Genomic DNA, 27,176 nt, shown 5'->3' with positions numbered 1-27,176 from the left:
GTTTTATTGCACCAGTTCTGGAAATAATGGATTTGTTTTTATAAAGAATGGAGCTGTTATTCCACATCAAACGTTTGTGTGCAACACAGTCATGTTTACAGACCAGCAGCAGCTGTTTATGAAAATATCTTTTTAGGGGAATTTGTTACTGTTGTATTTGCAGAGCAAAAGAAAATCACAGACAGATGAAAATTCCTAATATGGAATCAAACTCCATGAAGGGGTTTGCATCTCAGAGTCAATATTTATCCAGGTGACTTTGAAAGTGTCATTTATTGAGGTCAAATCATTAAATCCAGTCCACCTCTGCAGTAATCACCCATCAAAAACCGAGGAGAGCTCCATCTGCAAAAGCTACAGGTCGAATCTTTTCAGTTTCTCTGCTGTGGGACTGAACTTATGGCTGTGAGTGTGCACGTCTCACACAGGTGCGGGTTTAGCATTGAGCGGCGACCACGTGCCGTACGGCTGAGAGGGGCCGGCTCGGGCCCTCTGCCCCCCCCCCACACACCACACACACGCAGCTCTGAGCCGCTGTGGCTTCAGGTAGGAAGCTACGACTCTGTTTGAAAGGAGGAAGTGATGTCAGTGGTTTTTATAATAATAAAGTTTGAATAAAAACAAACAGGTTTATTTTCTACTGATGATCTATTTTATTCATTATTCGTGTCTTTGTGGTGAATATTCATACAAAAAGTTTTCTCTCAGGAGGAAGTGAGAAACAGGAAGTGGAATCAATTACATTCAGTACAGCTAGCCCCGCCCCCCTCTTGTTCTTCCTCCTGGACCAATAGCAGGGGATGAGGGCGAGAAAGCTGCACTCCTATTGGTGCATTATGGTATTCATAAATCTATTTTGAATATTACAAATATATAAAAGCTCTACAGTGATGATACAGAGTCTCTACTTCAGCTCAGAGTCTCTCTCACACACACACACACACACACACACACAGGCCGCCAGGTCAAAGGTCAAACAGTATCAGCTGATACAAAAACAATCATAAGTGCAGTAAAAGTCAGTCAGACAGGAAGTCTGTGCTCTCAGCCCAGCCGAGGGGGCGGAGTCAGCAGCCAAAGTGTTTGAGCTTCACATTTCCTCCTGAAGAGTCTCACCTGGACAGGTGGGTGTGTTTACAACAAATAAAAACAAACATTAAAAACAAACGAAATGATGACGAGGCGGTGCCAATGGCGGCGAGGTCCAACACGAACACGACTCCAAGAAAAACACGACATCCCGAAACAGTCTGACGTCAGAGTGTGTTCAAAAACTGATTCAGAGTCAGCGACAGGAAACAAACATCTGAGACTTTCAGAATAAAGCTGGAAAGACGTTCAGAATCTTTCCAAGATAAAGTTTTTAATGCAGCGACATCAGTGTCGATTTACACAATAAATATTCCAGCAAAACGTTTAAAAACGAGAACAAAGTGAGCAGAAGGTCAAAAGGTCAAAAGTTTACGTTTGTGTCGTGGAAAAAAAAAAAAAAAAAGGATTTTAAACTCGCTGTTCCAAGCCTGCTCGCCCTCAGGTATCCCAGAATGCCTCAGTGGGGCGGGGCACAGAGCTCTGCATCTCCAAAAATGTGAGTGAACAACTCCGTCTGCACGTGACCACGAGCGAGGACAGAAACACGCCGAAATGTGAACCAATCGAGCGGCAGCGACACTACAGGCTGTGAGGCCCGCCCCCTGCTGGGACACTGAGGTGCTGCGGGGAGGAGGAGGAGCTTAATGCCGAGACTCATTTTTATTGGTCAGAGACCAGATTGTTCATGTTCCCACTAAGATAACAGAAATAATTTGAGCTCGTTGTGACGTTACTCCGTCTCGTTAGTCGATTATGATTTTATTGTTGCTCAGCAGGCCTCGTTCTGCCCTTAATAACAAACACGAACAGTTATGATCCAGTTTGATTCAAAATCTCAGATGATTTCTGTCCTGACGCCACCCCCTAGCTCAGTGTGTGTGTGTGTGTTCGTGTGTGTGTGTGTGTGTGCGTGTGTGTGTGTTCGTTCAGCGCAGCCAGGAGCAGGGCACCCACTGCGGCTCCGTGTCCAGCTTGTTGATGAGTCTCAGCAGCTCGGTGAAAGCTTTGTCCTGATCCGTGTTCACGATGATGGAGTCGAACAGGTGACCGCAGCCCTGCTCCATCTCACGCGCCTTCTCGATGATGTCACGCAGCTCCTCGGGCTACACACACACACACACACACACACACACGTCAGTACTGAGACACACATGCATAAACACAGCTGATGGGCAAACGTAAACGGACGAGCACCTTGGGGTTCTTGTTTTCTTTAGCCAATAAAGCTCGAAGTCGTTCCTGGGAGGGCGGAGCTATGAAGATTATGTAAGGCTTCAAGTCTGAACTCCTCAGCACCTTCAGAGCCTGGAAACACACACAGACAGACACACACTCTATGTCATGTATAAACAAGCAAACAGTGGAGAAAGCTCTCCAGCACAGGTGTTCCCAGGTATGAACACCATGGCTTCCTGCAGGTGTACCCGGTCACCTCCACAGAGCTCCCATTAGCTCGCTGGCTCAAAGCTGAGCTGCTCTGAGGACCTGCAGCATCTGAACAGCTCACATTCATACTTCAGTGTCTGTTTATCAGGATCACCTGCACCGCAGTGCAAATGAGGTCCGTTTGTGATGAGTGCAGCTTGTGTAACGTGGATCATCAGTGGACATGATGATGAGCTGTTATTTGCATGGAGAGCCTCCGAGGCAGCTGTCTGACACTCTCCCTGTGTCTGTGCCTTTATCTCAATCAGCAGAGTCAGAAACGTAACCCCTGTCCTCTGAGTGCTGGAGCTGCTGCTGAGCCTTCAAAGCAGACGTGGTCCTGTTGGCTGCATCAGGAGGGGATCAGCACCTCCGAGTCTCAGCCCACTGTCCTCAGCAGGAAAGGGTGGAGTGGCCACTCCAGGTCAGGGACAAGCTGCTGACCCAGGTGGAGGAGAGGAAGTACAGTGGGCCAAAAAGTATTTAGTCAGCCACCGATTGTGCAAGTTCCCCCACTTAAAATGATGACAGAGGTCAGTAATTTGCACCAGAGGTACACTTCAACTGTGAGAGACAGAATGTGAAAAAAAAAAATCCATGAATTCACATGGTAGGATTTGTAAAGAATTTATTCGTAAATCAGGGTGGAAAATAAGTATTTGGTCAATAACAAAAATACAACTCAATACTTTGTAACATAACCTTTGTTGGCAATAACAGAGGTCAAACGTTTACTATAGGTCTTTACCAGGTTTGCACACACAGTAGCTGGTATTTTGGCCCATTCCTCCATGCAGATCTTCTCGAGAGCAGTGATGTTTTGGGGCTGTCGCCGAGCAACACGGACTTTCAACTCCCGCCACAGATTTTCTATGGGGTTGAGGTCTGGAGACTGGCTAGGCCACTCCAGGACTTCCAAATGCTTCTTACGGAGCCACTCCTTTGTTGCCCGGGCGGTGTGTTTTGGATCATTGTCATGTTGGAAGACCCAGCCTCGTTTCATCTTCAAAGTTCTCACTGATGGAAGGAGGTTTTGGCTCAAAATCTCACGATACATGGCCCCATTCATTCTGTCCTTAACACGGATCAGTCGTCCTGTCCCCTTGGCAGAAAAACAGCCCCATAGCATGATGTTTCCACCCCCATGCTTCACAGTAGGTATGGTGTTCTTGGGATGCAACTCAGTATTCTTCTTCCTCCAAACACAACGAGTTGAGTTTATACCAAAAAGTTCTACTTTGGTTTCATCTGACCACATGACATTCTCCCAATCCTCTGCTGTATCATCCATGTGCTCTCTGGCAAACTTCAGACGGGCCTGGACATGCACTGGCTTCAGCAGCGGAACACGTCTGGCACTGCGGGATTTGATTCCCTGCCGTTGTAGTGTGTTACTGATGGTGACCTTTGTTACTTTGGTCCCAGCTCTCTGCAGGTCATTCACCAGGTCCCCCCGTGTGGTTCTGGGATCTTTGCTCACCGTTCTCATGATCATTATACAGATGATGAGTTCAAACAGGTGCCATTCATACAGGTAACGAGTGGGGGACAGAAAAGCTTCTTACAGAAGACGTTACAGGTCTGTGAGAGCCAGAGATTTTCCTTGTTTGAGGTGACCAAATACTTATTTTCCACCCTGATTTACGAATAAATTCTTTACAAATCCTACCATGTGAATTCATGGATTTTTTTTTCACATTCTGTCTCTCACAGTTGAAGTGTACCTCTGGTGCAAATTACTGACCTCTGTCATCATTTTAAGTGGGGGAACTTGCACAATCGGTGGCTGACTAAATACTTTTTTGCCCCACTGTAAGTCACTTAGACAACTTAAAAATGTTATTGTTTGGCTTTTTTTTTTAAGTGTTTTATTTGTTCCTGAGTAAATCTGTTTGGCTGAGATTAAAGTTATAGTTTTTACACAGCTGAATAAATGTCAAGTAGACAGCTGATTATCAGAAGTGTGAGACGGTCGAGAGTTTACTCCAGTGTCCTGTTATATTTTAGACAGCAAGGAGCAGACTCCACCGAGACAGAGGTGACGCTAATCAGAAGGCTCGACCATCCAATTTCACAGCGTCGCACTTCCGGCCTTCTCAGTCTTCGAAGGACCCGGCCCACGTAGACCGCGAAGGCCGGGTCCTCAGGAGGATGAAGCCGACGTTTTGGGACACAGCTTGTATCTAACAGCAGCCCGGGGACGACTCTGTGACCCCAGGACGAGCTGGAGGAGGTGGGCGGGTGAGGCAGGTCTGGGCTTCGATGGTTACTGTTGTCACTGTGATTGGAACCCAGATAAGCAGAATGATCTTCATCATGGAAGCACAGAAGCTCAACTCTGAGCGGCATGGTGAGGTCCAACGGTGCATTCACAGGACGTCAGGTAAACTGATGCACTTTGTGCTAATTTATTACATTTGCAATGTTCTCAGGGCTCAGCTCCATCCAGGCTATCACAGAATCGTCCTTGTGTTTGGATGCGCAGACCTTTGGGATAGACTACTTTCTGAAAACACTGCTTCGAACTTTGACCTTCATATACAAGCTGAAAGAAAGCATGACGCAGTCCTCTCTCAAAGGATTGTGGAAAGCATAAAACTGAACCTGGGCACATCCACCTCGTTCTGCCTCAGTACACACTCAGAGGATTTTAAAATCAAAGACGTGAATGATTCCAAGGTTTTAGTGACAGTGCCACATTAATCGTCTCTCATTTTCAGAGTTCCTCGTGTTTAGCTTCCTCTTTAAAAACGTGATTTATTGGAGCTGCAACTCTGTACACATGAACTTGGTCAGGCTTCAGGTTGGGATGTGTCTCACAGCTGGAATCAGGAACTACTCGGCGTGGTTTGGAGGAAGCATTTGTGTCAGAGCTGCAGGTTAAAGATGGCAGAGTAACGGCCTCATTCACTCGGTGTCCTCTGATGCACCATCCAACTCCAGTCCTTCTACTTTATCACCTGTAAAGTCCTCCCGAGAACCGTTGGAGACTGTTTGTTTTCATTTCCATGAAGAGGAGATAATGTTAATGTAACTCAGAAACATTTACATGTTACCTGGTTTTTGGACAGAGGAGCCGCTGAGACGCGTCAGCGCGCCCGTTATAAAACCCTCGAGCCGCCACACTGAGCCTCAGTCACCAAACGACAACCCCACTCCACAGGTGAGACGCTTCGACTCCGGCTCATCAGGTGAGTCTGATTCTGTCCCTCAGAGTGGAGGAAGCTTTAGCAGAGAGATCACTGTGTGCTGAGCTGTAACAACACCAATGTGACCTGTGCAGGTGTGCAGTTTACATCATGTCAGGTGTGCAGAGGTGTGTCCTGTCCTGGACCGTGTTGGCCCTGCTGCTGTCAGCTGGAACCAGTCTGGATCAAGGGATTGAGAACAAGCTGCCTCAGATTATCAATTCAATCAGGTGAGTATCCTCACAGGTAACCTCTGGATTATTCTGTTTTCTTCACAAACTAGAAATGTCCTTTCTTTGGCAGGAATTTAGAATTTGGGCAGTTCTGTGCTGCTGTGAACATCCCCCTGGATAGAATGGACCAAAACTCAATGTGGACAGACGACATTTATATAAAAAAGCCCAGTGGGTATATCCACGCTGAACGCCTCGTTTTGGAACACATTAACAATGCGTGGAGCAACAAATACGAAAAGAGCTTTTTGCTTCTGTACACATACCTCTCTCCATGTGCACACAGATGTGCAAACCCAAACGAACCTTTAGAAAACATTTTGGAATTGATTACACCGATGACAAACTGGCCACAGCATGCCCTCGTGTTTACACAACCATACAGACCCCTTAATAAACAGGGTATTCCCTTTTTTAATGATGATCAGTTAGAAAATTCTCTCATAGCCCTTGCAGAAAAGATCGGTTATGCGAATATATTCCGGTGTTACAGACCAGGCAATACTTTTGAGTGTATCAGATGTTTCCCAGAACAGAACGTATTTAATGGTAACTGTATTTAAAGTGCAGCCAGCAAAAAGCAGCCTTCATCAGACCTAAGCATGGCTGCAAAGAAACGAGTCTCACAGTGACAGCAGCACAGAGTTTAACATCAAGCTGTCCGACATCATCCCTGAAGCCACATCCTGAGTGACAGAACACAGGAAGCTTCTCCAACATGATTTGTTTCCAAACTGTTAAGCTGATGATTTCAATTCTGTTGAAATGCTGAAAACATTCATGTGTCTGATTTTCTGAATAAAGTCTGAAAGCTGCAAAGAACTTCATCTGATTAGACTCAGTTTATTTCATGCAAATGTGACTGTCTGCAGGCTCTGCACTAACCTCACACTCATTCATCACTCAGTTTTCAGCAGAAAACACACACCTGTGACATTTCACACTGAAGCAGCACAGCTCGTGTTCTTCAGACGCAGTTTGGGAGCTGGCCTCATCTTAAGATGAGATCAATAAGAATAACACAGCTGGAATCAGCTGCTCCTCATATTTAAACTCTGCTTCAGCCTCTCCAGTAAAATCAGTTTGAGACCCAGTGCAGATAAAAGCAGTGCTGCAGCTGTGCTACAGGTGGAGGCAGCATGACGTGGGCCTGAGAGCTCTGAAGTCAGCACGTGGATCAGCTGATCATCATCTTCAGACTGCAATTATTAAGATTCTGCTGAAGTCCCAGCCAACATAAAAACACAAGCAGCAGGTGGACCAATCGCAGCTCCCCACTCGCCCCTTCACTGCTGCTTTAGTAAGAACACACACAGGCCACACATCAGCGTTTCCTCCAATGAAAGCGCTCACACTGACCCCGCCTCCTGCCACATTAATCCAGCCTGATCGTCTGACAGCAAACACAAAGCATGCAGCTCTGCTTACAGTTTACACCCTGCAGGACCGTTCAATACAGCAGAAACATGTCTGTGTGCGCGCTCACATACACACCTGTGTGTGTTCACATACACACCTGTGTGTGCAGACACAGCACGCAGATTTTCCCGGTGTTGATGACCTGTCTCACTGAGTCCGTACTCGTCCCGTACAGATTCTTCTCGAACTCTCCGGACTCGATCAGCTTCCCTGAAACACAAAAACAACTCATTTCACACCAACAGGAGGTTAAAGACCTCCAGACACCCTGAGCCTCACAGGCTGCAGTTTAAATAAAGCACTGACGCCACCTTGTGGTACAAACTGGTATTACATCAGAGCGCCATATTTCTGCCTCAGCATGTTTGGGACACGCTCGTCACCCTGCTCTCCTCTGATGCAGCTGCACTTTAGGACGTTTAAACACTTCTAACTTTAAATCGAGCACATTTGTACGACGTCCTCACGAATATTCTCAGATTTAAACGTCTCACCAGCCGCCAGCTCAGCCTCGAAGGTCTGCCGAGAAACAAAGTGATAGTCCCGACCGCTCTGCTCGCCCTCGCGACGGCTCCGCGTCGTGTCTACAACACACACACACACACACACAGAGTTAGTTTATACACACACGCGTGCACACACACACACACACGCGTGCACACACACACACACACACACACACACACACACACACATCCTTACGAGGCACAGCTCCAGCGAAGCGCTCTGGTTCACTGTTGAGCAGCCGCTGCCTGAGCTGTTCCTGCCCACAGCCGCTCGGACCAATCAGAGCAATTGGCCGCTTCCTATTGGCCGGCTGGTGGTACAGCGCCATCTCCTCATAGGTGAGAATTTCTTCATTATCGAGATCTGGAGCAAAAGACAAGAAAAAGAGACATCTGGAGTTTGAGTGAGGGTAGAGCAGGAGCTGAGGCTCCGCCTCCTCGCTGCCTGTCAGAGTTTAGGGACAGACTGACGCACCGTCGTTCCTGTGAGGGTTGTACAGCAGCTTCTTCCTCTTCCTCTTGTTCTTCTTCCCACACCAGAGCTTCCCTGCAAACAGACACCACTTCAGTGCACGAGTCACATGACCTCTAACCCCACACGGGTTTTTACAGCAATGAGGTCATAACGTGGGCGAAGCAGGGACCGACCGGACTTCTCGGGCTCGTCTTCTTCTATGGTTTGCTTCATGGCTTCTCTCTGCTGCTGGAAACTCTTCCCTGTGGAGACAGAAGCAGAGAGCTGCTCAGCTGACACGAGAACAAACCGAGTTTTCCTCCAAATGTTGAACAGCTGACCTCAGGGAAAACACGATCACGCCAAACACGAGGAAATGTTTCAGTCCAACGTATGAAAACAAACAGAGGTGAGCCCACGCTCACCTCTGCGCGAGCGCAGCATTTCTCCCTTTGCAGGAGTTCTGAGCACGCTCAGATGGGGGAGACCCCAGGATCTGACATCATCTGGCCGGGATCATCCAGGAACAACTGGAAAAGCACATCAGCTGGAATTCTGCTGATGCCACGGGCAACTGGAAACAAAGGCGGAGCTTACTGACGCCCTCTGAGGGCAGCTGGACCTTAGGACTGAGGGGGGTAAGAAGGTGGCACTGCACACGAGGTGAAATGTCACTTCCTGTTTGGTGTGGAGTCAGCACAGGGAAGCCACGAGTAACCGTCCCAACGGTCACGTGATCACAGAGGTCACGGAGGTCAAAGGTTGCTGCTAATCTGCTTTCTGTTATCCAAATCAAACGCTCTGAGCGCGCTCACACCGTGCAGCATTCTTCAAACCCTTAAGATAAAAAAACCTCCGGCCGTCAGACCGCCGTACCTGGAACCAGGCCAGCGAGCGGCTGGTTATCCTCGTCTCCGTCCCGGTACGCCTGCCACCAGTTGGGGTCGGACTGGCTGATGATGTGCAGGATATCTCCCTTCTGGAAGGACAAGCCGAGCTCTCTGCACGGCACGTAGGGGTCGTCCGAGGGGTCGTAGTCGAAATGAGCCTTCACGTGGACCTGAGGAGCAGAGCAGAGTCATGGGGTCAGAGGAAGGCTTCCACCCTCATCACTTCAGCGCGTCGGGAACGAGGCGTTCCTCTCATATCGCAGCACTCACCACACTCTCTTTGACGGGAGGAGGTTTGCTCTGATTGCTGGGAATCAGCACGAAGGTCAGGAGGCCGTGCATGTCGGCCTGTTTAGACACAAAGACACAAAATCATCTCCAACCACTGACGTGAAAGCGCCTGAGCTCACAGACGACGCTCAGCCGGAGTCCAACCTGCGCTCGTACGTGAAACACTCACCAGGATGTCAAACACCTGGTTGACGTCTTTGCCTCGGATCTCGATGCCGTTAATCTCCAGGATTTCGTCTCCTTCAGACAGAAGCCCGCTTCGTTCAGCGGCGCCGCCGCGAACGATCCGACTGATCACCACGCTGTCCATTTCATTCCGCACCGTCGCCCCCTGCAGAGCAAACCATGCATTTCATCACAGCCACGGAGTCCTGGCATCAAACACCAGGATGTTGTTGTCGCTTTGAACAGAGCTCGACTGTTTCCCAGCCCTCAGATTTCACATGTAATTAAAATGGGTCAAATCTGGACTCAAACGTGTGTGTGTGTGTGTGTGTGTGTACCAGAGGGATGTCTCGGGCCTTCTCGATGCGAACAATCTTCACGGTCTCTCCTCCCCACTGCGTCAGCATCTCGCCCTCGGCGGGCAGCGGCTCCAGCTGCATCTCCATCTCTGCTATGCTGTCATGGGTCAGAAGCAACGACTACGCACACACACACACACACACACACACACACACACACACACACACTGAGAAATCTGTGTGTGACTGTAAATGTTTAGACATCTTTGTGGGGACATGGAAACGAGTGTAGGTGTGTGTGTACCTGCAGATGTGTGTCTGAGAGCAGGCTGTGCAGCTCCAGGCCTTCTTTATTGTGACACGCCTGCAGGAGGTTCCTGACCTGAAACAGCAGCAGACACCCCCGCTCTGATCACTTCCTGTCACATGTCCAACCGTATGTTTTACATTATTAGAAACTTTGGTCGTGTTTAATGACAAAAACAGACATATTGGTGCTGCGGCTGCAGGGATGCGGGCGCTGCACCGGTCCGTCGTGGTGAAGAGAGAGCGGAGTGTAAAAGCTCTAAATTTACTGGTGGATCTACGTCCCTACCCTCACCTATGGTCACCAGCTGTGGGTGTGACCCAAAGGACGAGATCGTGGATACAGGCGGCAAAAATGAGCTTCCTCCGAAGGGTGGCCGGCCTCTCCCTTAGAGATAGGGTGAGAAGTTTGGCCATCCGGGAGGGGCTCAGAGTAGAGCCGCTGCTCCTCCACATTGAAAGGAGCCAGCTGAGGTGGTTCAGGCGTCTGACAAGGATGCCTCCTGGGTGAGGTGTTCCGGGCGTGTCCCACCGGATGGTGGCCCCGGGGCAGGGACATGACGCGCTGGAGAGATTACATTACTGGGCTGGCCTGGGAACGCCTTGGTGTTCTCCAGGACAAGCTGGAGGAGGTGGCTGGGGAGAGGGAGGTCTGGGCTGCTGCCCCCGCGACCCAGCCATAAGAAAATGGACGGACAGACAAAAACACACCCGTGTTTTCCTTCATAGAGGCCTTGCTGTGGTGCTGTTACACGTCTGCTCTGTGTGTGTACAGTAAGTACACACACAGAGCTGATTGATCAGCGTTGGGGTGACGTGAGGAAGAACAGAAGAAGAAGAGGAGGAAACTTTGGGTAAGTGCACGAGCAGTGAGTAAGGACTTTAACAGATCGGTTCTCACGCTCATATTTCTGTTGTATTAAAGATCTGACGTGAACAGCGGTGTGCTGCACTGAAGCCGTCCTCCTGCACTGCTGCAGCACGTTTCTGCTTCGTTCCTGATGAAGAAACAGCATGTTTGTGAGGACAGCGTGCACGCCAGCTCTTCTTTTCTCTTTGATTCTGGAAGCCAAACGCAGGGCGGGGGCGGAGACGCCAACATGGATGGTGTGCTGCTTTTAATGAGTTGCCTCTGAAACGAGGCCCGAGGAGCGCAAACCCCAGCACCGAGCTTAGCCTCGCTTTCGCAGCATGCAAGAAAACTCCCGAGTGACCGACGGTGTGATGAACCAGACCCCGCCCCTCAGGAAGACTGTGGGCTCAGTGGGAAAGGGAACCACACAAGTTTGATCCCAGTACAAATGTGGATGAGACACAGACATCAGGCAGAACATCGTGGAGCAGCTGGACGAGTCCGACATACAACATTTTTGTAGGTTTGGATTAGCTGAGTTTGGTTAAACTGGGTTGTTTCAGCTGAGTTTGTGTTAGTTTGGTCAAAGCAACACCTGATTGATTCACTGCAGGTGAATCGATCAGGTGTTGCTTTGACCAATCACCTGTGTGACTGCAAAGGAAAAGAAAGATCATGAACGATGTTGGTGAATTGAAAATGGTCCTGCAGGAAACAGTGTGTGACCTACTGCAGCTCTACAAACATACTACAGTGAACGTGTCCCCGCTGTGCTGCCCCTTCACAGCAGCTTTGGACAGACAACCACTAACTCAGTTTGATCTGCAGCACAAAGAGGTGAGAAATAACAAAGGATCGACTATTAAAGACCAGCTTTAAGTGTTTAGCTCACATCCAGACTGATGAAGCTAAACTTTCTGCTCCATTACCGCAGGTCAAATACAGCTGTGTTACCTCCATGGCGAGTGGAAGCGCCTGCTGCGTGTTGGGGTACGGCGGAGACGGTCGGTGCATGCTGCTGGCCACGGCATTGTGGATCTTCAGCGCCGACTGGAAGTCCGACTGCAGAGAGAAAAACAAAGACGTCAGCGACTCCGAGCTGTCATTTATTCCCACTCGACGCTGCGCTGAGTCAAAAGCTGATTTAAATCCTCACAAACCGAGTTCACACTCAGCAAAAGCTCCAGTTTTATGACTGAAGTGCTGACCTCTGACTGTTAACCCACCGACAGGTCACTCAGGTGGACGGCGAGTCGAGGGCTCAGAGTCAGCATAAAGATGGCCGAGCTTCTGGAGGAAGACCTCGGTATCCTCAGAGCTCGCAACAGTCGATTTCCACATGAACTTTATCATAATAATGAGATTAATGCTGCATCACCACACATCAGCACTTTTTAAAGAGACGCTCGTTTATCGCCTGAGCTACAGGTGAGACATTTTGCACAGGTAACAACAGACGCTACAGTAAAGCTACAGGCTGCTCTGCATCAGGTCTGCTTCATGCTGGAAGTCAGTTTATGTCACCAGAAGAGAAAAGAATGATTCAGATAAAAACCTGTGAAGCAAAGACAGCGTGGCTCTGCTCATTAAACGCAGCTCAAACTGCTGCGTAGCTGCAGAGTGACGCTGTGAAAACAAACCCTCGGTTCAGCTCATGACTGTGAGGAAATATGAGTCCAATCAGAGCGCGAGTTTCCTCAAATGATCAGTACAGTTTATTTTAATGAGCTCACAGGAAGTCCTGCACTAATCCGTGTGGCAGAAATAAAACAAACCTTCAGCAGAGCAAAAACCACTCAGACGTCTCTATGTGGGCGAATGGCTTCAGGCAGCAGCGAGGCTCTGAAGCACGACTCAGGAGGGTCGACTTTGACTCCAAAGCATCGCAGGAATGCGCTCTTTCATGCATCTGACTGGCTGACAACAGCCACATGTCTCCACATGGCTTTGTGACAAAGATTAACGCTCTGAGCGGATTTTAAAAACCTCACGTCTCCATGTTTCTGCAGCTTTAAGTGCAACAGAGCGGCAGGCAGACGGCGTCACGATGACCACTTTACAGGCCCACTGAAGGATGATTTTGGATTAAAGCTCTGTTAGAAACCAATCACACTGCAGGTGTCACCCTGCTGAGTGACAGCTTTCAAACGCCAGTGCAACCCGAGGCTGACGCTGCGACGGCGAGCCTTTTCCTTCTTCCGGTTTCGTGCACTGAAACGTGCGGTTTGCCAGGTCTGTGTTTGTTTGCTGCTCAGAAAAGCACACAAACACAGTCAGTGCACACCTGCACCATGTGAGAGCGTCTGCAGAGTCACCACCAGCCCGAGGGTCTCTCACCGCGCATCAGGACCGGACCCAGCAGCTAAAAGTTGCCCTGGGTCAGGAGAGAGCCCCGCCTCGAAGTGTCCGGGACCACAAAGCTGCAGCTCAGACAGCAGTGACGAGTCTTTGACCGCAGAGTCTCACAAAGAAGCCACAATTACACAGCGGGCCGAGGCCTCGCTCGCTAATATTACCTTGTTCAGCAGAGCGAGGACCAACTCGATGTCATTGTGACTCTGCTGGTCCGACAGGCTGCCCCGGACCTGCTTCAGCGACAGCAGCAGCTCCTCCAACTCTGCAGAGACAGAGCACACGTGTTCAAAGCAAGCACACACATAGCTGACCTCAGACGAACAGTGTGTCCTCCTGTGTGTGTCAGCGCTGCCGCCCAACAAACAAACTCTTAATTAAGTCGGGTGCTTCACTCCCTCCCTGAGGAATTCCCTCCCTGACTGGCGTCTGACATTCTTGTTCACTTTCCTCATTTTTCAACGCTGTCAGCATCTCTTTAACTTCCACCTCCTCACCCTTTGACCCCTCAGATCTGCACAGTAATAACGGCTGTGTGTGTGTGTTACCCAGCAGCGCGTGTGTGTGCTGGCTGCTGAGCGCTGGCAGCTGCGGTGTGTCTTGCAGGAATGTGGGGTTGTCGATCCCGCTGTAGGGATTCTGGGAGAGGTTCCTGAGTCTGAGTGAGGCGTTCAGATCCAGCTGCCGACCCTCCTCTTCTCTACGACGCCGAAGGTCCTCCTGACACACAAACACAGAGCAGAGGAAGTTACACAGGAGGCCCTCCATATTCCTCATGCATCAGAGCACACATGGCGTCCTCTGCACCGACCTGTGCACGCTGAGCTGTGATTGGCTCTGTGCTAAAAGCCCACGTGAGTGTGTTATGTAAATGAAACCCACATCAGGTAAAACCTGACGATGCTCAGGACTGAAAAATCAGCCGGAGCAATCCCACGCCCACTCGAGGAAACTAAACCTCGTGTTGGCTGCAGCTCATTCTGAGCCAACACCTCCCCCACACGCTCAAATCAGCCTCAAAGTTTACCCACAATGCACTTAGTGAAGTTTCCTGCACTAAATTATCAGAGATGTGTTTGCAGGAACTAACCTGAGCCTCCGAGGGTTCGCTCAGGCGTGCTTTCATCCCACTGTCGTTACACAAAACCTGTCACAGTGAAACATGCACAGCCCCAAACGGAACACCTGACGATAAAGGCCCCACCCACGCAGGTGTCTCTGTGTCGTACCTGATGCTGTCGTATCCTCTCCAGCTGAGCGGAGCGTCGCAGAGGCAGCGTTCGGCTGCCCAGGTCTCCCGGACAGTCCACGGCCATTTCTCGGTGCTGCTGTCCTCCCCTCGCCTCTTCATCTCCTCCTCCCTCTCCAGCAACATGGCCATTCAGATGGGAGGTCGTCATCCCTCGCATGCACGCACGTCTTGTACTGTGTGCGTTTGATTCGATTCCTCAGACGGGCAGTTTCTACGATGGTTATGTTCCTGAGATGTTTAGGAGGGTAAGTCGGTGAAGAAGGCAGCCATGACACCGTCACCTGTGCAGGAAGCAGACACACAAGGTCACCTGGGTTGAAGGAGCAGATGAGGCAGATGAGTCTGCTTAGGGCTGTTCGATATAACGATATATATCGGATATAAAAACGTCTATCATTTCCTATTACACTATCGTTTGTTTCATGGAGTCAGAAAATAAACTTTACAGCAATATTTTTTCATGGTTTTGATGGTAGCGGCTTTATTAAAGTTCTCTCTTTCGCTTATATTTAATATAACCACACTACGGACGGACAAGCGCCTGTTTTTACGTGTTGTCGTTAGCAACAATGACGGTAAAACTATCACGTGGCTCCGCAGTCCGCTTGTTTTGTTTTCCACGTAAACCTTTCACAATAAAGCTCAAGATCCCGTTGAGACTTTTCAAAATAAACTGAATCACGTGAAAGAGCATGCAGAGAGTTTACGGAGGAGAAGCAAAAAAAAAAACCCTGATGTGCTAAAAAAAAAAAAAAAAATAAAATAATCAACCTTGGACTCAAACTTTGAAAGACAACGGCGGCCGTTACAACTTATGTCTAAAAATGTATCGTTTCATGCATCGGTTAAAACACTCAAATCCAGGTAAAAGACGCACAGCTGGAAAAACTAAACGCAAGTCGAGCTGCCCGAGATTCACAGAATTTACAGAAAATGTTACATTTTTGTGATTTATATCGTTGTCAGAACGATAAATGTCTTATATTGGGATATGGCATTTTTGTCATATCGCACAGCCCTACATCTGCTGACAGTAGGGCTGCCACAATTAGTCGACTAGTCACGATTACGTTGACTATTAAAATCGTCGATGACTGATTTAACTGATGTCGTTTGAAGCTTTGTAAGATCCCAAAAGACGCAGGAATAAGTAGTAGGATTTAAGAGTGTAATAACGGACTGAGACAGAAGACGGCAGCACTGCATGTACAAGGATGCCAGCTGCCGTTAAACCCCGAATTCATAGCGCAGCCCAGCTCAGTTTCCAACAATGGCAGCAGCTAGTTAGTTTTAATATTACTCTTATTATTCTTTCTGGGTCATAAAATAAACGTTTAACATATTTTCAGGGAATGTAGCTGTGTAAACCTCAAATATCTGCTCAGTTTATCAAGACACCACATATTTGCAAAAGCGTTTTCGGAGACGTTTGTTACCCACTAGCTCGATAGCTAGCCGGGGGCAAGGCTCACCAGAGCCGTGAGAACACCGGACTCCCGGCTTCAAACCCACCGCCGTCTTTCGCTACTCAGGTTAAACATATATAAGTCACTTAGATAACTTAAAATGTTATTGTTTGGCTTTTTTTTTATTTTTTTTTTTTTAAAGTGTTTAAAGTTATAGTTTTTACACAGCTGAATAAACGTCAAGCAGACAGCTGATTATCAGAAGTGTGAGATGCTCCAGAATTTACTCCGGTGTCCTGTTATATTTTAGCAAGGAGTTTATTAAACTTCACCGAAACAATCTGCAAATTAGGGCTGGGCCATATTATACCGTTCACGGTAATAGAGATTGAAAATGTGACGTCACTCAGGGGTAAAACCGCAAAGAATTCTGGGAACTCGTGGCAAGAGGTACTAGCGCACGTAGGCTTTCAATTGAAATCAGTTATACAGCGATAAAAAGAAACACAAAAAATGGTAAGAAGCTGTTGTATTATTAACTGCAATAGCCGGTCGCATGACAGCCACGGGAAGCCGACGGGTAAAGAGATCGGTTGTTATCGGATTACGTCGTTGAAGAGAAATTGTTCGAGCCATGTTTCCGAAGTAACAAAGAGTGGCCTGGATTGCAGCCATTCAAAGACAAAATATAACGTCCCAGAACACTCCAGCTCACAGGTTAGTCTGCTCCAAGCATTTCCACACAGGTCAGTCTGCTGTAGTAGTTAATGCGTCATTTTTCTTAACATAATTGGTGATATAGGTTACAAGCAAGTCTGGCGCTGAACAGAAATTGTCGCGCTATGCTCCTTTATTTATTGTGCATAAATAGTGAATTATCCTGACACAATATTGTGTTTCGCCTCTGTTATTACCATGGTACATTGACAAAAACATATACTTTTATTCACAGGATAAAACAGTTGTTTTGTATCACTAATTGCCCAGTACGATTACAGCATACAATATTATTGTCACTGCTACATTTCTGTGATGGGTACCAGAAATTATTTCCACTACTAATTAATTACCGTTGAGCTCAAAAGGTCCTATTAATAAACTGTTAGCGAATGTGTATTTATGACGACGATTTGTGAGACTGGTAAACTTATGATAGGTACGATGGTCTTTCTTTCTACACGGTGCATTTCAAGGTCCTGCACCCATCCGTCGGTAAACTGTACCTGGGCTTGTTGCAGTGACCTGAAGTTACTAAACTTCATGAGTGTATGCACTCACTCCAAGAAGCGTATAATTATAAATATGAGCGTGGTGAAAGTTGGGCAGCACGCTGACGTCTTTTGTCCCTTTGTGTGCTCGTAAGGGTCTGACCCTTTCACTGGTTTGATTTTTTTCCTCGTATCTTTTCTTTGACTTTTCATCAAGTCTGTCTTTGTACGGACCGGCATTGTTCTCCTTCGTTTTGTACATACCTTTTTGGGGGGCAAAGAAAAAGCAAGAATTTATTGGAACCGAAGAATGAACGTTTTGCGGTGCTGCAAATAGTGATGGGTCGTTCGCGAACGAAATGGCTCTTAGAGCCGACTCTTTGACGTGAACGACGCGAGCCGGCTCCTTATCGCGAGCCGTCACGTGGGTTGTATTTTTTTTTCTTCTCTCACCCTCTCTCTCGCACTTTTTTTCCGCTTCACTCTGCACGCCAGCCTTGTGCTTTACGCTGGGCAGAGGGGGGAGGGGCAGTAGTTACACTCAGTAGCACAGGATCAGAGCCAGAGGGAGAGAGAGAGAAAGAGAGCCAGGGACAACAACGTCACATTAGAAAGGTATAGTAATCATCCACAGCTATTTTCGGTTGCAGGTGATAAAGGATTCAGAAAGTTTATTCATGCAGGTCCATATGACAGAGAATGTGCATGTTCTTTTTGTTTTCATATTATAATTTATATTTAATTGTGTTATGTCTTGCAGTGTTTTGTGTTGTTTTCACTTTAAATTTGTAAAAGGAAAAAGCTGAAAATTTAAATAGTTAAAAGTTGAAATGTGAATAGTTGATTTTTGTATTATATGATTTATTTATTGCATTTTATGTGGAGTGAATAAATAAAAGTATATTTACGGTGGCCCCTAGAGACAAAGCACATACAAACTCCAAAACACGTACAAACTCCAAAACACGTACAAACTCCAAAACACGTAAAAACTCCAAAACACGTAAAAACACGTACAAACTCCGAAGCACGTAAAAACTCAGAAGCACATAAAAACTCAAAACACGTACAAAAGACAACAGAAGTGCTCCAGGATGCTGGGCGCAGTGTTGAGCTTTTGTTATCTTGTGGCTACACAAGCCAGCAAGTACCAACGACCGGATTTGGTGTGTGGTAGTAACAGGTAAATGAACTTTTTTTTTTTTTTTTAAATTATTTGAATATATATGAGTGCCTGTGTAATTTAAGTGATCTAGTAGCTCTGCTTTGGAAGTTCAGTTCATGCTAGAAATGTGTTTTGGAGTTTGTACGTGTTTTGTCTCTAGGGGCCACCGCATATATTTATATATAAACATATATAAATAAAACCACTTGTTTTTACGTTAGTAATTCCTTTTGTGCATAATTTTATATTATTGTTAATAATAAATTAATTAAAGCAACAAAACAACCCGAAGAGCTGGTTCGGAGCCGAAAGAGCCGGCTCTTTTTAGTGAGCCGAACCGAAAGAGCCGGATCTCTAAAAAGAGCCGGAAATCCCATCACTAGCTGCAAATGCTTGCGTTTGATGCGGTACTTGGATTGTTTTGTCACGAGTTCATGGCATGCAATGCGCGAAAGTCACGTGGTCTGTCAATCTCTATACCGGTATAATGTTAAGCAACGATAGGAAAATGAAATATCGCGATAGACTGGGAGTAAAACGCGCATGCGCAGTGCCTTTGTTTTCATACGCACATGGCCGATTTTTGAGTGAAACAGATGAACCAGAATTGGTTTGTAAAAATGGTGCAACTTCCGTGATGTGGAACTGGTTTGGTGTTTGTCCGTCAGATACACAACAAAGCACATTTTTTGCTGAACATGCAAGCGGCCGTCGTTATTGTCGTATTTGTCGGACTAAGATGGGAGTAATCTGGGTCCTAAACTCCGTATTCTTCAGGTCAAACGAACACTGCAGCATCACTGAGAGTTAAAAACTGTCTAAATTCTTTCATCTTTAATAAAACGATCAGCATTGCTGCTTTACCAGGTGTAACTATAAAGTTTAACTTCCAGGCATCCATGAAAACAAAAGTTATTACATTTAACGGAGTTAGAAGTTAGCAGGAAGCTAGCGGAAGTTAGCTCGCTAGTTTCGCTAGTTACCTAAGCATGATATTGCATGTTCTGACTGAGAGATTTCTGAAAAAAAATCAAACGTACAGCTCTGCTATCACTTCCAACATAAATGAAGACAGGAAACTAAACAGCAGTGACGTTTGTAGGGTTACTGAAGTTGGGCTAGCTGGTATACAATGATGTGCTATGTGATCGCTAGCGACACAGCAATGTTAGCATAACATAAACAGTGAAGCTGGAGGACGAACACTAACACTTTTCCCACTTATAAAAGTTAACTTGAAGGTTCCTCATGGTTAGAGACAAATGCAATCGCATGGCAGGATGCTGTAAACGGACCAAACTTCAGTCAGGAGAACAACTGAGATGATCCATCCACAATACGAGGTTAGTCATTAATATACTGCAACAACATGGGAATAGAGCAGCTGCCAGAGAATTCAACATTAATGAATCAATGGTACAGAAGTGGAGGAAGCAAGAAGAATGAGTTTAATCAAGTTTGATTTATCTGACTGCTTTGTTTCGCTTAATGTGCCTTATAATCCCGTGCACCTTATGGTCCGAAAAATGCGTACTGCACACTGCAGTTTAATGTTGCAAAGCACCTCTTTTTAACTTCAGTGGATATTATACACGGTTATGCTCAGGATATGTCAGCCCATTTCTACTGGAAATGCCTTTGGGTTAAACTTTCAGCAAGGAATTTGCATTTGCACTGTTACATTTTTATAAAGCTTTAATGTACATAAAAACCAGCTTCTTGTTTACGTGAAAATAAATGGAAGGTTGTCTTTTTGCGCTAGTAATGTTGTGGAGTTGTATTTTGTCTCGCATCAATTATATCGTCAGTTATATCGTTATCGCAAATTTTCAAATATATATCGTGATAAATATTTTTGGCCATATCGCCCTGCTCTAGTGCAAATTTCATTAAAATTTAATAAACTACCATCTTGTCTTTATTTTTAGTTAGCACCTTAAACACTTAAAGCTGTAAGCTAATGATAGTTCTATAAGAGCAGATGCTGCTGGTGCAATAAGCTGTACGTTTTACGTCCAATGGATGATGATCTGATTAGTCGACTATCAAAATAATCGTTTGTGGCAGCCCTAACTGACAGGTCACAGGAAACCGAATACATTTATGAAGGCGTGACGCCAACCAGGTAACACTCAGCAGCTTTTCATCAGGGTGGAGCTAAGGAAGCACAGCAGGATCACTTTAAAAAGGAAGTAAGGACACTCACATGACACACCTGTTTCACCATCACAGCATTTTAATGTCACAATGGGAACCTTCTCGCTGCCGCACATTCAGCCAGATGTGCGGGACACAAACAGCTGGTTTAGTGACAGGTGCAGCGGGTTAACAGCAGCGCCAGATGAAGCTCGGTCATTAGTTCAAAGGCAACAATACCAAGACCGCCGCCCACTCCATACACGTAACCATAACAACAATGGCTTTGTCTGCAGCCGGGTGGTCCGGGTAGGTGGGAGGGACGAGGGCCGGCGCTCAGGTCAGGAAACAGGGGAGGCAGAGAGCGAGTGAGGTAACGACGAATGGAAAACAAAAAAGAGAGAGAGAGAGAGATGGTAAAAATAAACAGACGGATGGAGGCCTTATCTCAGTAACACAATAACGTGTTTGTATGTTAACTGTGACACACACGGCCCATGATGCACAGTGAAGAATGCCAGGCAGCCTGGGAACAGCATTCCTGTGATGGGGGAAGGGAGCGTGTCCCAAAAACACAGAGCTGGGATTCAAACATTGATCCACACTTTCAGCTCTCGTCTCTGAGCTGTGCACAAACACACCGACCTGATGAGGGCACGTGCTCGTTTACAGGCACACACTGTTACATACACACAAAATAATCTTGAGATATGCAACCAAAGCCTGACCCCCGCTCTCAGCCCCCCCATCATCTTTAATATTCGCAGAGGTCATCTACGTTTACAGTGACAGGAGTGCAAACACAATAACCAGCAAGGCTCTGCTTACAGAATTAAATATGTGAAATCTGTCCTCAACTGTGTGTCCAGGTAAACACACCTGAGTACTAACGACCGCTGCAGTCAGACAAGTACTCGAGTATCAGTTGATACTCAAAGCTTAGGGTTTGCAGACAGTTCGCTGGATTCAGCTTCCTGGACCACAAACAGCTCTGTGCACTCATGAATCACACGGACCAACTCATTCATCGGGTTTCACACATGCACTGCAGCCCCGAGCCGCTCCATCAAGCGCCCGGCTCCATCTCTGACTGCACGGCATCCCGACCTGAGTCTTCAGAAACCTACACGTCCGAGGAGCTGCACTGAGCGCTCACATTGTCTAATTCAGTGAAATCACAGGTTTGACTGAATAAAAAGAGAAACAGTTTCCGCCTAACCGCCTCAGAGACACCTGACAGATTTACAAAATTCAGCAGATGAAGATGATCCTGGTCTGTGGATGCATGTGCTCCCACTCACGGTGAGCACGCACCTCTCCCACAGGCTGACACCAGCCTTTGACCGTTACTCAGAACGCACTTTGTGAGGTTTCCTGTAGCAAACGTGACTCCGGGAGCGTAAAACTGATGGCTTCATTAAAGACCGGTACGACTGCAGGTGTTTGACCTACAGCAGAAAGAAAAAGTCAGTGCTTGAAGAGAATCAGCTGAGGGGGTGAGGAAGAGTGGACGAGCCCTCCTGCTGAGTGTTTTGGTTTGCGGGGAAAGGGGTGGAGCTTGGTTTGAAACCCAGTTTGGCTGGAAAAGCCTGAAGCTGATCAGGACTTGAAGCCGTTTCCTGCTGGATTGCTGCCCTCAAACCATCAGAAAGGGCATGTTCTAACTCAACACGCCACCCGTCCTGTCGCACGCCGCCCTCTGGGCACGTTTCACTGTCATCATTCACATTTGGCCTCCAGTGGTTGTAAAAACACAGAGGTCAAGTCATCGGTGTGTTAGCAGTTTGTCTTCCTCAGAGACTGAAGAGACATTTGTCCCACCGAGACAATTACACAACTATGACAAAGACGAGCTCACACAACCAACACGAGATTGTTCCCAGAAGCAACCAGTCCAACGTTTAATCTGACAGACTGCAGCGACAGGATTAATCCAAGTTTGTTTTATGTTACTGATCATGTGACTTGATCAAGATAAACAATCAATAACAATCCTGATAATAGCCCCTCCCATCCACCTTCCTCCACCCGCTGTTCTCAGAACTTTATGAGTGTGAATGAGTTTTGTCTCTCTCACACACACACACACACACACACACACACACACACACACACACACACACACACACACACAGCTGTACCAGCCTGTACCAGACAGGAAAACAGAGAGGAGGGAGTGGAGGGTGGACACACTGAAACGGAACAAAAACAGCTTCAATTATTTTATGTGAGCAACAAAAGCCCGTCAAACTGAAAGATAGTCTCATCTGAGTCATGGACACGCAAGTGGATTTAAACATGTTGAACGTGACACCGATTCCTCCCCCACCCTCCAGAAACACCCCAGCCTCTAACAGCCTTTCACGTTCTCTCACAAAATCTGATCGGTTGACTGGAGAGCAACGTCCTGGCTCTTATTCTGAAAGTTCCCAGCCCTTCCTGTCACGTCTCTTTGCTGCTTCCCTACTAAGGCTCTCAACCTGCGGACGAAGTCCTCCACCTCTGCACTGGACTGCAGCTGGTGATGTAGTCCTGGTTCTAGTCTGGAGGTCCTGCACCAGAACCAGAACCTGCAACAGGTGGAGAACTGGTTCCTAAACCACTAACTAACCAGCTCACCTGAGCAGGACAGACTGGTCAGCAAGGCCGTGTTTGTGAGAAAGGAAGCATGAGACAGGAAGGGCTGGATCTTTCAAAATAAAAGCAATCAGACTGTCCGGTGAAGTAAAAGTAGAAGGTGCTGTTCTCTGGCAGATTAAATAAGGAAATTTTGTAAAATATTTAAAAAAAAAAAACATAAGCATGGAAAGGACTAAACTCAGTCCTCATACACACCTGGACTTCAGCAACGTCCCACTGCCTGAGGACGCAAATGGACCAAATCAGACAGCAGTGACCAATCTGCCCCGGCACGAGCCCCCCAATCAGGCCGGAGAAGAAGCGAGCGAGCGAGCGAGCATTCCTGAGAACAGAGGACGTCTGTCTCTCTTTGGCCGGACGCCCTCAGCCCCGTCCTCACCTCACTGCTTCACCAGGGCTCTGCGTGGATGGTAAAGTGAGGCTCCCACCGCTCTCTGAAATTCAGCCAATGACCCTCCACATCCAGCTCGCACAACACCTGCAGCTTTCTTTCTGTGCTGCAGAAGCAAACCTACATCCACAAACCTACATCCGCTGACGAGGAAACCAAACACAGGCACCCAACCTGACTTCCACAGCACCCTCACAGATAACACCAGCCTTATTAAGGACAACAAAGACGAGCTTCAGGGAAAGCTTTGACTTCAAAATAAATCAGAAAAATACAAAACAAGTCCAATGGTTCCTTCTCCAAAAAGATAAACACTAGTAGTTCTCAGAGAAAACTCACTTCTCCTGCAGAGCCTCACTCATCTTATCTCTTCATTTGGGTCTGAGGTCTGAGAGCCGAACACACAGCAAGGGGAGCTGCATCTTAAAGGTGGAGAGCACTCAGAGTCTGGAGCCCTGATGTGAAACTCTTACAGGTGAGAAAACTTTCCACAAACACGCCAGACACGCATGTGCAGCTGAACCGTGACCATGTGCAGGAAACTGCAGATGCAGCAATGAGTCACATCCAACCAGCCACCGACCGCGGTCACTTCACCACGCCGTGGGACTCCAAGGCAGTCCTGATGTCATCAGATGAAACATCTAGCACCCGAGAGCCGGCTGCCCTGTGAACAGCTCACACTGAAAGGTGACAAATTCTGTCTCACCTGCACAGGTGTGATCAGAGCGGCAGCAACAAGGAAGGGGAGTGTTCTGTGTCCTCGTGCCTGCTGCAACCCGTTCATGCTGCACAGGTAATGCAGCTCCTCCACACCTGCTGCGTCTGCCAGCAGCATCAGGAGGAGTAGACGCCGGGACCAGACCAGCATCCGCTCCACAGTGTGAGGAGGCACAGGAGGAGCACGGGGGACCTCCAGCGGCTCCTCGTCTGACTGAGATCTCCCAGACAGACCCTGTGATGGTGGCGTGAGGGCGTGACGCCCTTTAGTGGGACCTGCGCTCGCATCCAAACTACGCTCTTTGTAAGACTCAACATTCACAGCAACTGCATCGTAACTTTATTCACAGAAATTCAATCAGATAAATGAATTCTGGGCACCAGTTTACTCAGAGGGTGAGCTGGCGACCGTGTGATCCATGGCCAGGAAGCCGGGTATGAGTCCGACCCCCCCCCACTGTGCCTCCTGTCTGTCTCCATCCAATAAAGGCTATTAAAAAATAATAAATGAACAAGTAAAATTTAAAATATTGCGACTCTGCTTTGATGGAGCCACCACTCTCTCTGGAGCAATGCCCCGCCCACAGACATGTCTGATTGGAAGGCAAACGCAGGTAAACATTAAACAGGTAAACTTCTCCAAATTTTATCTGCTGAAACTGCAGAACCACGACTCTGTCCACAGCAGTGAGACAAACCAGCACAAGGTCACGCTGAAAATAGTCTAATAATAATGCAGCGACTCACAGTGAAGGGCGACAGGCTGCTGGGAGGGCGGGGTCACATCTTAACACCGCCCACATTCACAAGAAACTCAAATATTTAGGACAGAAATCCCCCAAAACAAGAGCAGAGAACTACAAATTTACAAGAAACACATACCATGAATTAATTCGTTTTTTCATAAAGGTATGACTTTTTCTAAACTCAAATATCAAAATAATAAAAAATGGAAAAAATTCAAATATTGACCAAAAACGTTACTTTAAAAAATGTAAAATAAAACACAAAAAGATCCCAAAAAATTCCCTCCAAAAATGACTAAAATGTACAAATATTTATGAGGAAAATGTAAACTTAAAAAAAAATCAATTTACCAAAAAAGAATTAATAAAATTGTGGGGCAAAAAATAAAAGCAAAGAAATTCAAAAACAGATTAGGAAAAAAGTAACTATTTACTGAATGCCCGTCACACATGTTTGTTTGTTTTAAAAAACAACAACAAATAATTGAAGAATAAAGCCCAAAAAAAGCGCACAAAACATGACTGGGAACATATATGCGGGGTAAAAACAAACAAACAAGAGAGAAAAAATAAAGAAACCCCAAACGCTGAGAGGACTGCGTGAGGAGGCCGGGCTGGGCTTGTCCCTCACACCGACTGAAGGTTTGAATCCGAGCCGCCCACTGCCACTGAGTCCTCGGTAATCTCGGACCTGATAACGCTCCATTCAAAAACACATTTCCTTCCACGGCAGTCACGGGGAGCGGCAGGGAACAGGAAATGAACGCTTTATTTCTCTGTACAAGGAAATAAGAAGCTCACTGTAAATACAGCTTCCTGTAGTTTGACAGGTTGTCCAGCACTCAGGTTAACTTCAGCAGGACTACGCGGCGGCGTTTTAGTAAAAATGGCGCTTTTAGTCGCTGCTGAGGTGGAATAACTGAAATAAAGATAAGCTGAGCGGTGTATGCAGGTACCTCTCCCCCAGCCTGGAGTTTGTCTCACTGACAGCTGGCTAACCTTAGCTCACTCTCGAGCCTCTCTGCGTTTTCCTGCTTCTCTCACCCGAGCGACAGGGCTCCGGGGCGGACCGGCTCCGTTCACGGCCTAAACTCGGACACCTGGGTCGGTTTGGCCCGTCAGCGAGCCGCCCTGCTCGGAGAAACGCACTTTATTCGAGCCTAGCGTTAGCTGCTAGCTGCTAGCGGCACCTGTTGATAACAAAGCCACTTGAGAGCGAACAGAAAGCGCTGGAAGCCTCACCTGCTTCAGCGCGACCTCGGCCTCTGTCTCACAACTCAATCCCCCGGGAAATTGCCGGGTCACAGCACCGCTCTGAGCCCTATCCGCCACTCGCTTCGCGGACTTTCTGTCGGTGATTCTCCGTTTCTCTGGCAAAGTTGCTGCTCGGACACCACCGGAGACCTCCCCTCCTCTTCCTCACTGTCATTCCCAGCTCCAGAGAGGGGGCGGGGCCAGCGAGCCACCAGCTAGATAACACGGTGACGCTGATTGGACGCGCCTATGAAAGGAATTTGGTGTCAGCCAATGAGACACGCCGCTACATGGAATGCAGCACAGCGAGGTTAGCGTTAAAAGTAAAGCAGGGGCTTCCCCAGGATTTTTAACAGGGGGCCAAGAACACCAACATGGGGGGTTCTGATCATAAATAAATAAAGAGTTATTTAAAGTCTTCAGGTGAGTACAAGTCATAGTCTTCCGTACCCTGTCTTGGATGTATGCAGCTCGTTGGACTGCTGTCTGCTTCAAACAACCACACGGGGAAAATAAAGTTATCCTCTACCTCGCTCGTTGTTTACTCTGAGTGATGTCAGTTTCATGACATCACTCATAAATGTGATCTGTTCAGTCAGCTGTGCTGTGTTTAACTTCTGCCTGCTGTGATTATCTTCGTGCATCATCAGTGACTCACTGTGAGGAATGTAATTCGATGAGAATGTGCGGACAGGTGGGATAAAAGCTGCAGATTTAGTAAATCACTTTTTGGCACCCAGTCTGGCTCAGAGAATGGTGGTCGTGCTCACTCAGAGAAATAATGA

The 27,176-nt window shown here is 47.3% G+C and overlaps 1 protein-coding gene and 1 long non-coding RNA gene across 3 annotated transcripts; one reads left to right on the top strand and one right to left on the bottom strand.

The window, feature by feature from the left end:
• Positions 1-629: 629 nt before the first annotated feature.
• LOC146551700 (protein PALS1-like) lies at positions 630-26,586 on the bottom strand. 2 transcript variants are annotated; one of them, XM_085256355.1, is made up of 17 exons: positions 26,380-26,586; positions 14,703-15,006; positions 14,022-14,193; positions 13,638-13,738; positions 12,076-12,183; positions 10,267-10,344; positions 10,002-10,142; positions 9,668-9,829; positions 9,478-9,555; positions 9,194-9,377; positions 8,512-8,580; positions 8,339-8,410; positions 8,060-8,227; positions 7,852-7,941; positions 7,455-7,567; positions 2,287-2,397; positions 630-2,195 (listed from the first exon to the last, which is right to left on the bottom strand). In XM_085256355.1, exons 2-17 carry the CDS (start codon positions 14,880-14,882, stop codon positions 2,019-2,021), a joined length of 2,004 nt encoding a protein of 667 aa, XP_085112481.1. In that variant the 5' UTR covers positions 14,883-15,006; positions 26,380-26,586; the 3' UTR covers positions 630-2,018. The 2 variants fall into 2 exon arrangements, with proteins under 2 accessions (XP_085112481.1, XP_085112482.1); XM_085256356.1 differs by lacking the exon at positions 26,380-26,586 and adding an exon at positions 20,720-21,330.
• On the top strand, positions 5,562-6,754 carry LOC146551701 (uncharacterized). Its single transcript, XR_014889876.1, has 3 exons — positions 5,562-5,708; positions 5,801-5,935; positions 6,009-6,754. It is a non-coding gene; the product is annotated as an uncharacterized LOC146551701 (long non-coding RNA).
• Positions 26,587-27,176: the final 590 nt, after the last annotated feature.

Source organism: Mchenga conophoros, linkage group LG19, assembly GCF_057382185.1.
Source record: "Mchenga conophoros isolate Kocher_MC1m ecotype Shallow Benthic linkage group LG19, M_conophoros_male_GT1.1, whole genome shotgun sequence".
Lineage (NCBI taxonomy): Eukaryota > Metazoa > Chordata > Actinopteri > Cichliformes > Cichlidae > Mchenga > Mchenga conophoros.
The sequence above is the reverse complement of the archived record's forward strand: the minus strand, read 5'-3'. Positions and strand labels throughout refer to the sequence as shown.